The sequence below is a fragment of the Aquarana catesbeiana genome, linkage group LG08, assembly GCF_042186555.1.
Source record: "Aquarana catesbeiana isolate 2022-GZ linkage group LG08, ASM4218655v1, whole genome shotgun sequence".
Taxonomy (NCBI): Eukaryota; Metazoa; Chordata; class Amphibia; order Anura; family Ranidae; genus Aquarana; species Aquarana catesbeiana.
In genome coordinates, this window is record NC_133331.1 from 294,080,392 (window position 1) to 294,095,375 (window position 14,984).

Genomic DNA, 14,984 nt, shown 5'->3' on the forward strand with positions numbered 1-14,984 from the left:
AAGAATGTTCCTTACATTGGTGATCAGTGAGAAGAATGTTCTTTACATTGGTGATCAGTGAGAAGAATGTTCCTTACATTGGTGATCAGTGAGAAGAATGTTCCTTACATTGGTGATCAGTGAGAAGAATGATCCTTACATTGGTGATCAGTGAGAAGAATGATCCTTACATTGGTGATCAGTGAGAAGAATGTTCCTTACATTGGTGATCAGTGAGAAGAATGCCTCCCTTTACAGACAGATAAAAAGATAATTGGTGTCATGCAGCTGGCTCTTCCAAGTGACATTGACCCCAGAACTATGCAGGCACCATCAAATGGAAGAGTCAATCAGCTACAGCTCATAGAACCGATAGCAACCTCTGCAGGAACCCTTGGTTTCCCCAGAACCCTGGTTGAGAAAATCTGCTCTACAGCTTTCAGTGGGTGACTTACATTGCAGTCCAGTTCTGGTGTGCAGGGGGTTATGGGAAATGATTAATACATTTAACAGAATATAATTCTCCAATGTTTCTTGGCTTATCTTCGTCTGGCTGGTTTTAGGTGTGCTGTGTCCCCCTCAGTGGTGGTCTATTTAATTTTGAAGCTCATAAAATGTTTTTCGACATTTCCAAAGTGCCTTCACTGGCCAGTAAATTGTTTATGAGTACTGGCATTTGTGTAATAAGGAGGGTCTGCAGTCCACCAGGAATCCATAAATAGCAATGTACGAAGAACCAGCACTCTGCATGTCAGAACTATGATAAAGAAATAGACATATTTCATAAATTTCAGATGGAGATGTAAGGTTAAATAGTTCTCGAAAAACAAGGTCAGCCTTAGGTCAGACACATGAGAGTTTTTCAAACAGAACATTCTGCAGCTAGAAACAATAGTTTACGATTTACTCACAAACCTGGGCTAATAAACAACAAACCGGCCTGATGTTTACACAAAGGTGGAGTGTGAAGGCCCCTGGTGGATTCAGATAAGCCTATGGTTACAAATGTCTGCAAAGATAGGAAGGTCAATTATTATCTACCCCAACCAATGGAAAGAAGTTCTGGGCTAGGCTTATTATAATTTTTATGAGCCTATTGTCCCGAACGGTATATATAGGATCAAGATGGAAAGCCATTAGAACACACACGACACCGCACACACACTACCCATTTATTTTCAGACACCTCTTCACTCTCTAGACTTTCACCCACACCCACTTCATCCATCTTACTGCATCACGCCTCATACTCTGAAACTTTAAGGACGCAAGATCCTCCTTAACCAACCACTGTTTTGGGGAAGGCAGCCATCTTAGGGGACTCTGGTAACAACCATTGTGAGCCAGCAGCCGCTTTGGAAGGGTAATTATGTTTTATTGATTTTGTCATTGATTATTTGAATACTGAATATTGAGTGCTCCTGGTATTTAGAATATGATTCCCCAGATGTTACAACCATCCTAGATTTTTCTTTAAATTTATTATTAGATTTCTAAATTTTACCATCTTTGGTTTGGTGCTATATTAGCGTATCAGTTTTACGTTTTGGGTAGTTGACTCTCTTTATTGTCTCCATGGGTCTTCATTGTGTCCATGGGTCTTCATTGTATCCACGAGTCTTCATTGTATCCACGGGTCTTCATTGTGCCCATGGATCTTCATTCTGTCCATGGGTCTTCATTCTGTCCACGGGTCTTCATTGTGTCCACGGGTCTTCATTGTGTCCATGGGTCTTCATTGTGTCCATGGGTTTTCATTGTGTCCATAGGTCTTCATTTTGTCCACAGTTCTATATTGTATCCACGGGTCTTCAAAGTGTCCATGGGTATTCATAGTGTCCACGTTCATTAATTATTTCCATGGCTCTTTATTGTTTCCACATGTCTTTCATAGTGTCCACGAGTCTTCTTAGTGTCCACGGGTCTTCCATTTGTCCATGGGTCTTCACTGTGTCCACAGGTCTTCACTGTGTCCACAGGTCTTCATTGTGTTCATGGGTCTTCATTGTGTCCATGGGTCTTCATTGTGTCCACGGATCTATATTGTATCCACGAGTCTTCAAAGTGTCCACGGGTCTTTATTGTGTCCACGGGTCTTTATTGTGTCCACGGGTCTTTATTGTGTCCACGGGTCTTTATTGTGTCCACGGGTCTTTTATTGTGTCCACGGGTCTTTATTGTGTCCACGGGTCTTCATTGTTTCCAAGTCTCTTTATTGTTTCCACATGTCTTTCATTGTGTCCACGGGTCTTCATTGTGTCCACGGGTCCTCATTGTGTCCACAGGTCATGGTGACCACGGGTCTTTATTGTGCCCACGGGTCTTCATTGTGTCCATGGGTCCTCATTGTGTCCATGGGTCTTTATAGTGTCCACGGGTCTTCATTGTGTCCACGGGTCTTCATTGTGTCCACGGGTCTTCATTGTGCCCACGGGTCTTCATTGTGTTCACTGTGTTGTGTTCATGGGTCTTCATTGTGTCCATTGGTCTTCTGCTGTCTTCTCAAACCATACATTTTCTACAGGCAGTTCCCAAGGACAACAAAGAGATCCAGGGTCATACATGTGAAAAACCTCCCATCACACAGATCTCTGAAGTTGTATCTCTCTCAATTAAAAAAAACATATAATTTGTTACAGCCCAGCAGTAACACATACCAAACTTAGATCGGGACACGACTGCATAGGACAGGGTCACCACATTATAATGAATACAGCATGAGAGAAATTAAACGTTACTATCTAGATGATATAGATGTTCCACAATAGTAGGGATGGGCTTGTGTTTGGGCTGAACCTTGGCTGTTGAACTCCTAAACATTTACCTGTCTGACGGGAACTGGACATCATGTATAAAAGTGGTATTATCTCCACCTCCTAGAGGGCCACTGGATTTTGGGTCCCCCTATTCCTGCACAGCCAGGCAAATACGCATTTCCAGCTTTCATCAGTACATGGGCTTGTTTTTGTTGTTTATTTGGGGGGGGGGACAACTTGAATGGGGAAGAGAGATTATGGGATGCCCAACTTGAAATTGTAGAACAACTTGAGGACAACTTCCTTCACTATGTACACCACAAAAACGACAAATCCTCAACTGTGTTCCCTCTGGGACAACAACAGTCTTCCTGGAATTAGCAATGAAAGTTCCCCTTGTAGGAGCTCTGTGTCCCCCTTAAGACCCATACTTTTAGGTGCTCTATGACCCTCTCATGAAAATACCAGCCCACCTGGCTGCCTTGTAAAATGTCCCAGGACAAGGGATTAGGTTTAGCTGTGACACTGTCCCTTGAAAGCTTGCTGGATATTGCATCTGGCAGCTTTCTCCCTTTTAGGTCCCGGGGGTGTAGAGGTGCTCATACTGTTCCGGGAATCATTCTGCTTTTTGGGAAGACTGCTGATCAGTCCCCCTGCTTTCCAGGTCCTCCAATACTAGCCAGGGTGTCCCCTAGAAGAGACTGAAGGGTAGTGGAGATTCCTCTGTTCAGCTTCTCTCCTTCCTCAGCTCCCAGCCTGGAAGCAGAGCCCCCTCAGCCCCGGGGTCTCCTCCCAGGCTACAAAACACAGCCTTTAGCACTCCATCTTCCACCCAACTACAACACCCCTGCTGGCCAGGCTCTGCAATATTTATGGGCTGACCCTGCCAGGCCTCCTGCCTAGGGATTGACCAGATTCCTATAAATATGCAGATCTCAGCCTCTTTGCCTCCACCCACTAGCTTCTAGAAACTTCTTCAAGCTTCTAGATCCAGAGGGAGATACACAGGCTATTGTGAGTCAAAATACATTTTCCTCACTCTAAACTGTACACTAGAGGGTGCTACTTACATAACAGCCGCCTGCTGTAGGCTAGTCCGGGGGGAAGGGCACCAAGGAGTCCTTAACAACCAGTGACATCACCAGACCCCTTTACTTACATGGCTGGGAATCCCCAGCCGTGTGAGCTAAAGTGCCTACATAGTAGGGTTGCCGCCTCATCCCTTTAAAACCCATACACATATGAATTACACAGGTTCTGATGCTAATTTGATGCAGATAGGGCACCAAGAGAGTTTAATTACCACCTCAATCAGCCACAGAACCTGCGTAATTCATATGTGCTCGCGTTTAAAGGGATGAGGTGGCAACCCAACTACGTAGCTTAAAAAAGATTGCCATGGGGTTCCCCCACCTAACTCATACCAGGCCTTGGTGACTACCACTATAGAGGGATTTCCTCATACTTCCTGGTTTTGGCTATGGGACAGGAAGTGAAGGGAAATCTCTCTAATTGGACACAGTTGACTAAAAACAAAGTCATTATTATGACCCTCCATCACTCTATCCAAAAAAAAAGTCAACCCATTGATCATTTATTGCTTCTACCTCTGATATTATGGTAAGGGTGGACGGGGATGTTTAGTTCCTACACCTGCGAACTTTCCACTTTCTTCAGGATGAAAATTCTTAATAAAGCTTATTAGAAATTGAGGAAGGGTTTTTTTTTTATCTCACAGTTAATTTTTTTTCCTTTATTTTTGAGATTTGATTTGATATGTAACGTCGACGTGTAGTAGCGTAGGTTGATCAGGGATGCAGTTCCTGCATTCTCCACAACGTGGTGAGCCTACTTATACAAAGCGTACTCTCCAGACAGGAAGTGATTGTCGGGGGGGGGGGGGGGGGCAGACAGGAAGTGATTATTGGGGCAGACAGGAAGTGATTGCCGGGGCAGACAGGAAGTGATCGCCGGGGCATACAGGAAGCGATTGCCAGGGAAGACAGGAAGTGAGGGTCATGGCAAACAGGAAGTGATGTCAAATATAAATAGTTCTGGGTCGGAGGTGAGTCGGGAGGAAGTAGAGAGGAGATGGTATTGGAACTGGCAGCAGTGGAGGTAATGATAGATCTAACCATGTCAAGTTCTTGGAATATATATATACTTTTATGGATAATATTGGGATATATTAGGTCATATCAAACGTATGATGATCTGACATAATCCAGATGCATATATGTATTGGTAGTTATAATGACGTTAGTAGTGATGGGTCTGATGGTGTGAGATTGCACGGTTCCATAGACAGAAATATGAGGCTCTCTGGGGTATTAGTTTCCTCGGCACTGCTCAGCTCTTTGAGTATATCTGGATATCTGCTGTGCCGAAAAGAAAGTCACATGACCACATAACGCCCCGTCGCCCCAAATTACAGGTCATGTGACTCTATGGTGACAGCTGACATGGCTACACATAAATGAAAGTCAGGTGACAACTTGTGATAGTCACATTCAACTGAGCTCATTTTGTATAACCTTGATTTAGAAGCTTTTGGCGGTCCAACCAAAATCTCAAGATGAGATTGGGGGGTTATGAAGATTATGTTTATCATTTTACAGTCTCGGTAATGCTCTACATATTGTTCATGTACAGAGAGAAGTGTCCTCTACAAGAAACATGACCACCTCAACGAGGATGGAGGAGGATCATATTCACATGACCAAGAGGATTTTAAGCCTCACCCTGGAGATGATCACCCTGCTGACCGGAGAGGTGAGGAGGATTCTGGGAGGTCACATGACATCACTCTTATCTCTATTAATAAAACACAGACCTGACCGGAGAGGTGAGGAGGATTCTGGGAGGTCACATGACATCACTCTTATCTCTATTAATAAAACACAGACCTGACCGGAGAGGTGAGGAGGATTCTGGGAGGTCACATGACATCACTCTCATCTCTATTAATAAAACACAGACCTGACCGGAGAGGTGAGGAGGATTCTGGGATTCTAACATGATATTCCTATTTGTTCCCCAATACAGAGATTTCCTCTTGTGAAGTCAGGTGATCATATGACCATCACAGTGCCTCCATGTGACTCCCTAAAACCTGAGAGACACAACATGGAGAAGATTCTAGAAGTCACCAAGAAGATGATGGAGCTGCTGACAGGAGAGGTGAGGAGGATTCTGGGAATTCTGGGACATTATCCAGTAACAGACAAGGGATGTGTCTGGATGGTGACTGTATCATTGTGTGTGTCAGGTTCCTATGAGGTGTCAGGATGTCACTGTCTATTTCTCCATGGAGGAGTGGGAGTATTTAGAAGGACACAAGGATCTCTACAAGGACGTCATGATGGACAATCAGCCGCCCCTCACATCACCGGGTAAGAGGAGACTTTATTGTAAAGGAGAGAGCAGTACGGAGGGTCCACCTAGATCCCCCATCATCTGATAAACACATAGAAACAATGTATTCAGTCAGTGTGTGTGTTTCCTACAGATGGATCCAGTAATGGGAACCCACCAGAGAGATGTCCCCGTCCTCTGTATTCCCGGGATTCCACACAGGAAGGTCACACCATCCCTCACCATCATCAGGTAGATGGAACTGAGTGACACCCCAAACTGTGGGAAATTTATGTTGTTTTTATTATCGTCAGATGTTTGATCTGTGGGTTTAGGTTGAAGTCTTGCGTGTCGTAAAAGTTGAAGTTAAAGAAGAAGAGACGTATGTGATGGGTGATCAGCAGTTCACAGATGAGGCTGGGACAATGGTGACAGTCAAAAAGGGGGAATCTTTTCTAGATATCAGCTCAGGTGAGTAATGAACATTAAATGCATTTAACATTCCCAAGTTTAGTATTATCAGAAGAACCAAAAGACACAGAAATAGAGTAGACTATGGCATCACCAAGATTACACTGATTCTTATGTTGTAGACCAGGAAAGCAGAAATGTGAATGGTGTAAAAATTATTATATGATACAAATGAGGAGGAGATACTGTACACCATATGAAAGGTCCATCTCCATTCCTCAATATAACGTCATGTTCCCAACAAATGAGGAGGAGATACTGTACACCATATGAAAGGTCCATCTCCATTCCTCCAATATAATGTCATGTTCCCAACAAATGAGGAGGAGATACTGTACACCATATGAAAGGTCCATCTCCATTCCTCAATATAATGTCATGTTCCCAACAAATGAGGAGGAGATACTGTACACCATATGAAAGGTCCATCTCCATTCCTCCAATATAATGTCATGTTCCCAACAAATGAGGAGGAGATACTGTACACCATATGAAAGGTCCATCTCCATTCCTCCAATATAATGTCATGTTCCCAACAAATGAGGAGGAGATACTGTACACCATATGAAAGGTCCATCTCCATTCCTCAATATAATGTCATGTTCCCAACAAATGAGGAGGAGATACTGTACACCATATGAAAGGTCCATCTCCATTCCTCAATATAATGTCATGTTCCCAACAAATGAGGAGGAGATACTGTACACCATATGAAAGGTCCATCTCCATTCCTCAATATAATGTCATGTTCCCAACAAATGAGGAGGAGATACTGTACACCATATGAAAGGTCCATCTCCATTCCTCAATATAATGTCATGTTCCCAACAAATGAGGAAGAGATACTGTACACCATATGAAAGGTCCATCTCCATTCCTCAATATAACGTCATGTTCCCAACAAATGAGGAGGAGATACTGTACACCATATGAAAGGTCCATCTCCATTCCTCAATATAACGTCATGTTCCCAACAAATGAGGAGGAGATACTGTACACCATATGAAAGGTCCATCTCCATTCCTCAATATAATGTCATGTTCCCAACAAATGAGGAGGAGATACTGTACACCATATGAAAGGTCCATCTCCATTCCTCAATATAACGTCATGTTCCCAACAAATGATGAGATACTGTGCACAATATGAAAGGTCCATCTTTATTTCTCAATATAACGTGAGGTGGAGGTAAGTCCTTCTCCAGTCCTGAATATTACAATTTTATCATATTGTGTACAGTAGCGCCCAGTGTTTTATGGGTTATTTGTTTTTTTTTTGTGTGCATTTTATTTTTTATATTGGTGTTATGATTGTACTAATTTTTTTTTGCCAAGTGTCTGTCATCATTGACTAAACTAACCGACATGACTCCTGATTGCAAATCACAACTATTATAAAGTATTTCTTTCCAGCAGATGTCCAGAAAAGGTCAGAGAGACATCTAATGTTATCTCCGGAGCATATAGAAGACAACCGCAATGCACAATACATTCCAGGAGTATACCCGAACACTCAAAATGTACATTCCAGCCACAACCACATAGATAGACCATCGGATCTCAGTAATCTTGAGGAATCTTCTGAGTCATCACACGCTCTCCCTACACATCATCGGAGGGTTCACGGGAGTCAGGAGGTCCATTCTTGTTCAGAGTGTGAGCAATCATTCACAAATAAGGAAGAACTTATGAGGCATCACAGCACCCACAGCGGTGAGAGGCCCTTCTTGTGTTCCGAGTGCGGCAGATGTTTTCCAGAGAAAAGAAGCCTCGGCGTTTACTTGAAGCTCCAAGAGGGTATAAAGCCATTTTGCTGTCCGGAGTGCGGGATGTGTTTCACTCAAGAGGGGAAGCTTCTAAAACACCTTCGACATCACACCGGCGAGCGTCCTTTTTCCTGTTCTGAGTGTGATAAATCTTTCATGCTGAAAGAATATCTTGTTAGACACCAAAGAACTCACACAGGGGAGCGTCCCTTTAAGTGTTCGGAGTGTGAGAAAAGTTTCTTAACAAAGGGGGTCCTTCTGAAGCACCAGATGTTGCACACGGGGGAGCGCCCTTATTCATGCTCGGAGTGCGGGAAATGTTGCGCTCGGAAAGACGACCTCATCAGGCACCAGAGGAGTCACACCGGGGAGCGTCCTTATTGCTGCTCCGAGTGCGGAAAAAGATTCAAACAAAGATCTCATCTGAGGCAACACCTTGCGGTCCATGCTCGGTGATGCATCTTGGAAGGAATCTTTAAGATCAAAGAACAATTCCTGAAAAAGATACATTTAAAAGAGCCTATAAACAATAATATTTGATCTGGACATGAACTAAAATAAATTTGTTGTGTTATAGAAAACATCCAGAAATGTTCATTCCAAAACATTAAAAAAGATATATCTTTTTGGTTTGAATTTCTCCTGAAAAGTAGGTTTCCACTACCTGCCTTCCACTATCCATAATGCACCATCCACTATCCGCCATCCACTATTCTCCATCCACCATCCAATATCCACTATCCTCTATCCACCATCCAATATCCACGATCCATTATCCTCCATCAAATATCTGCTATCCACCATCCAATATCCGCTATCTACCATCCAATAGCCATGATCCACCGTCGACTCTCCACCCTCCAATATCCACCATCCACTATCCTCTAGCCACCATCCAATATCCACCATTCACTATCCATCATCCAATTTCCACCATCCACTATCCACCATCAAATATCCGCTATCCACCATCCAATATCCACCATCAAATATCCGCTATCCACCATCCAATATCCACTATCCTCCATCCAATATCTGCTATCTACCATCCAATATCTACAATCCATTATCCACCATCCTCCATCCACCTTCCGCTATCCACTATCCTCCATCCAACATCAAATATCCACTATCCTCCATCCACCATCCACTATCCTCTATCCACCATCCAATATCCACCATCCAATATCCTCTATCCACTATCCTCTATCCACCATCCAATATCCACCATCCAATATCCACCATCCACTATCCTCCATCCAATATCCACCATCCACTATCCTCTATCCACCATCCACTATCCTCTATCCACCATCCAATATCCTCTATCCACTATCCTCTATCCACCATCCAATATCCACCATCCACCATCCAATATCCACCATCCACTATCCTCCATCCAATATCCACCATCCACTATCCTCTATCCACCATCCTCTATCCACCATCCAATATCCACCATCCTCTATCCTCCATCCAATATCCACCATCCACTATCCTCTATCCACCATCCTCTATCCACCATCCAATATCCACCATCCAATATCCACCATCCTCTATCCACCATCCAATATCCACCATCCTCTATCCACCATCCTCTATCCACCATCCAATATCCACTATCCTCTATCCACCATCCAATATCCTCTATCCACTATCCTCTTTCCACCATCCAATATCCACCATCCACTATCCTCTATCCACCATCCAATATCCTCTATCTACTATCCACTATCCTCTATCCACCATCCAATATCCACCATCCAATATCCACCATCCACTATCCTCCATCCAATATCCACTATCCTCTATCCACCATCCAATATCCACCATCCTCTATCCACCATCCAATATCCACCATCCTCTATCCACCATCCAATATCCACTAACCTCCATCATATATCTGCTATCTACCATCCAATATCCACAACCCATTATCCACTATCCTCCATCCACTATCCTATATCCACCATCCGCTATCCTCCATCCACCATCAAATATCCACCATCCAATATCCACCATCCACTATCCTCTATCCAATATCCACCATCCTCTATCCACCATTCATTATCCACCATCCATTATCTACCATCCACTCTACACCATCCATTATCTGCCATCCACTATCCTCTATCCACCATCCTTTCTCCTCCATCCATTATCTACCATCCATTATCTATCTAATATCCTCCATCCTTTATCGGCCATCCACTATCCACCATCCATTATCTGCCATCCACTATCCTCTATCCACCATCCACTATCAACCCTCCACTATCTACCATCCACTATCCTCTATCCACCTTTCACTGTCTACCATCCATTATCTGCCCTCCACTATCCACCATGCCATATCCACTATCCGCCATCCATAGCCTAGGAACCCCTGTTCTGTAGCCTCATTACCTCAGATTTGGTGATGAGGTCACTATTGTGCTGCTCACTGAAGTACAAGGATCTCCTTGCTTCTGCTCCATTCTGTGGATCTGGGCTTCCTCCACCTCTATCATTCCTCCACCTCTATCATTCCTCCACCTCTATTATCCAGAAGCTCTTTCATTACCTCACCCATCATCAGTGGGGAGGAAGCAAGGCCCTGCCTCTACCAAGATGGACACCTCCACATAGGGCAGAACTAGGCATGTTTAGTCAGTAGAGGAATGGATCAGCTACAGGGAGACCACAGGAAACACTGACGATGATTGTGTTGTCCTCTGGGCACAGCTTGCACAACACAGGTCTTCTTTATCATGATTACATAACGTGGGATCTTCATTCTTCACACAAGTGTTTGAATGGATTCCTTCCCCTGGTTCTCCAAGGCACTGGTCCCATTTTAGAAGAAGCTTCCATCTCTGTCCTCCAACCAGCGTTCCATCAATAATACACCTGACTGTCTGTAGGCAACGTATCTCCCTGACGGTTCTCCTTCAGATGTCTGAATGGATAAAAGTCATCTCTGTATTTGGCCAAATGTTTGAAAATGTTCTACTGGATCTCCATCTGTCCAGTTCAGGTGTAATGTATGCATATAATACCTTCCTTGTCCCCCCCCCACCTTAATCTATTTTTTTAACATGTTTTAATAAAACCATTCTTGGGTGCCTCCTGTAAACATCACAGAGTCCTGCCTCACGCAATATACACTAAATTGTCAAACGTACATGAACTTTAATGGCATCCCAGTCTTAGTCCGGAGGGTTCAATATTGAGTTGGCTCCGCCCTTTGCAGCTATAATAGCTTCACCTCTTCTGGGAAGGCCGTCCACAAGGTTTAGGAGGGTGTCTATGGGAATGTTTGACCATTCTTCCAGAAGAGCATTTGTGAGGTCAGGCACTGATGTTGGACGAGAAGGCCTGGCCTGCAGTCTCCGCTCTAATTCATCCCAAAGGTGTTCTATCGGGTTGAGGTCAGGACTCCCAAGTTCCTCCACCCCAAACTCGCTCCTCCATGTCTTTATGGACCTTGCTTTGTGCAGTCATGTTGGAACAGGAAGGGGCCACCCCCAAACCGTTCCCACAAAGTTGGGAGCATGAAATTGTCCAAGATGTCTTGGTATGCTGATGCCTTAAGAGTTCCCTTCACTGGGACTAAGGGGCCAAACCCAACCCCTGAAAAACACCCCCACACTATAATCCCCCCCCCCCTCCACCCCCCCCCCACACCATAATCCCCCCTCCACCAAATGATTTGGACCAGTGCACAAAGCAAGGTCCATAAAGACATGGATGAGGGAGTTTGGGGTGGAGGAACTTGACTGGCCTGAACAGAGTCCTGACCTCAACCCCATAGAACACCTTTGGGATGAATTTGAGCGCAGACTGCGAGCCAGACCTTCTCATCCAACATCAGTGCTTGACCTCACAAATGCTCTTCAGGAAGAATGGTCAAACATTCCCATAGACACCCTCCTAAACCTTGTGGACGGCCTTCCCAGAAGAACTGAAGCTGTTATAGCCGCAAAGGGTGGGCCAACTCAATATTGAACCCTCCGGACTAAGACTGGGATGCCATCAAAGTTTGTGTGTGTGTAAAGGCAGGCGTCCCAATACTTTTGACTGTATAGTGTATGTGAAAGAACACATCCCAGGCGCCCCTTTAGATGTGCATCCCTGCTGGCCATTGGGTGCAGACTTTAGCTGTGCAATCTACTGATTGGATCTAATAGAGTGTAGTCAAACAACTGAGCATCAGATTCTGCAGCACCTGGTGGACAACAGGGAGAGTGACAGTTGAAGGTATCTAAAATATTAGTAAACCTCTTAGGATAGCAGTACTTGGGGGGTCTTTTAATTAAGGAAAAAAAATCATTGTACAAATGTCTCAAGCAATTGCACAGCTGTCACGGATAGTCCCCGTAATTTGCATAAAATGTTTATTTTGTGTGATCGTCAGCTCCATCTAGTGGCCATAAAGGGGTTATTTTCCTACAATACCGCAATCAGGAAAATAATGCAGTATGGCCACTAGATGGAGCTGATGATCAGATAAACATTTTAGGCAAATTATTTAGGGATTATCATTGACGGCAGTGTCAATGCTCGAGACATTCACTCGCACATGGAAAAAATACAAAACAACCATCAATCGCCCTCGGTCTGGAGCTTCATGCGTGATTTCGCCTCAAGGGGCGAGGACGATCATGAGAAAAGTGAGGGATCCGCCCAGAACTACACGGGAGGAGCTTACGAATGATCTCAAGGCAAGTTGGGACCACAGTCACCAAACAAACCATTGGCAACACAATACACCGCCATGGATTGAAATCCTGAAGGTCCCCCTCCTCAAGAAGGCCCATGGACAGTCTGCCAATGAACATCTAAATGATTCAGAGAAGGGTTGGGGGAAAGTTGTGGTCAGAGGAGACCAAAATTCAGCTCTTTGGCATTAACTCGACTCGCCGTGTTTGGAGGAAGAAAAATACTGACTATGACCCTAAGAACACCATCCCTACAGTCACACACGGAGGTGGAAACATGAAACTTTGGGGCTGTTTCTCTGATAAAGGTTCAGGCCGACTTCACCGCATTGAGGGACCAATGGACGGGGCCATGTATTGTACGATCTTGGAGGAGAACCTTCTTCCCTCAGCCAGAACACTGAAGATGGGTCATGGATGGGTCTTCCAGCATGACAATGACCCACAAAACATACCGCCAAGGCAACAAAGGAGTGGCTCAAGAAGAAGCACATTAAGGTCATAGAGTGTCTCCAGACCTTAATCCTATAGAGAATTTATGGAGCTGAAACCTCGAGTTGCCAAGAAAACTTCAGGATTTAGAGAAGATCTGTAAAGAAGACAAAATCCCTCCTGAGATGTGTGAAAACCTGATCACCACCTACAAGAAACGTCTGACCTCTGTGATCACCAACAAGGGTTTCTCCACCAAATACTAACGGGGTCAAATACTTATTTTACTCACTGAGCTGCAACTCCATTTATAACATTTGTATCACATGTTTTTTCTGGATTTTTGGTTGAGATTCTGTCTCTATCATATAAAATACACCTATGATAAAAATTATAGACCCTTCATTTCTTTGTAAGTTGACAAAACTTACACAATCTGGAGGGGAGCCAATCATTATTTTCCCCCACTGTATGATGGACCTCATTAACAGATCCCTGGTTATTGGTGGCCTGCTAAGCTAGTGATAACATGTCCTAATGGGTTTTATGTCCCCGGTCTGGATGAACAGCCTGTGATGGGTATATGATGGACCCTTATTGGTGGCCTGCTAAGCTAGTGATAACATGTCCTAATGGGTTTTATGACCCCGGTCTGGATGAACAGGCTGTGATGGGTATGTGATGGACCCTTATTGGTGGCCTGCTAAGCTAGTGATAACATGTCCTAATGGGTTTTATGTCCCCGGTCTGGATGAACAGCCTGTGATGGGTATATGATGGACCCTTATTGGTGGCCTGCTAAGCTAGTGACAAGATGTCCTAATGGGTTTTATGTCCCCGGTCTGGATGAACAGGCTGTGATGGGTATGTGATGGACCCTTTTTGGTGGCCTGCTAAGCTAGTGATAACATGTCCTAATGGGTTTTATGTCCCCGGTCTGGATGAACAGGCTGTGATGGGTATGTGATGGACCCTTTTTGGTGGCCTGCTAAGCTAGTGACAACATGTCCTAATGGGTTTTATGTCCCCGGTCTGGATGAACAGGCTGTGATGGGTATATGATGGACCCTTATTGGTGGCCTGCTAAGCTAGTGATAACATGTCCTAATGGGTTTTATGTCCCCGGTCTGGATGAACAGCCTGTGATGGGTATATGATGGACCCTTATTGGTGGCCTGCTAAGCTAGTGACAACATGTCCTAATGGGTTTTATGTCCCCGGTCTGGATGAACAGGCTGTGATGGGTATATGATGGACCCTTATTGGTGGCCTGCTAAGCTAGTGACAAGATGTCCTAATGGGTTTTATGTCCCCGGTCTGGATGAACAGGCTGTGATGGGTATATGATGGACCCTTATTGGTGGCCTGCTAAGCTAGTGACAACATGTCCTAATGGGTTTTATGTCCCCGGTCTGGATGAACAGCCTGTGATGGGTATATGATGGACCCTTATTGGTGGCCTGCTAAGCTAGTGACAACATGTCCTAATGGGTTTTATGTCCCCGGTCTGGATGAACAGGCTGTGAT

At 44.4% G+C, this 14,984-nt stretch overlaps 1 protein-coding gene across 4 annotated transcripts in view; it reads left to right on the forward strand.

Annotated features, from left to right (window-relative positions):
* LOC141104895 (uncharacterized) overlaps positions 1-9,511 on the forward strand; it is a 53,002-nt gene extending 43,491 nt beyond the window's left edge. Inside the window, exons 1-5 of one of the 4 annotated variants that reach the window (XM_073594688.1) lie at positions 4,773-4,853; positions 5,388-5,507; positions 5,781-6,341; positions 6,425-6,560; positions 7,973-9,511. In XM_073594688.1, coding sequence (XP_073450789.1) covers positions 6,479-6,560; positions 7,973-8,781 — 891 coding nt within the window. In that variant the 5' untranslated portion in view covers positions 4,773-4,853; positions 5,388-5,507; positions 5,781-6,341; positions 6,425-6,478 and the 3' untranslated portion in view covers positions 8,782-9,511. The other 3 variants (XM_073594687.1, XM_073594690.1, XM_073594689.1) reach the window with 3 other exon arrangements.
* Positions 9,512-14,984: the final 5,473 nt, after the last annotated feature.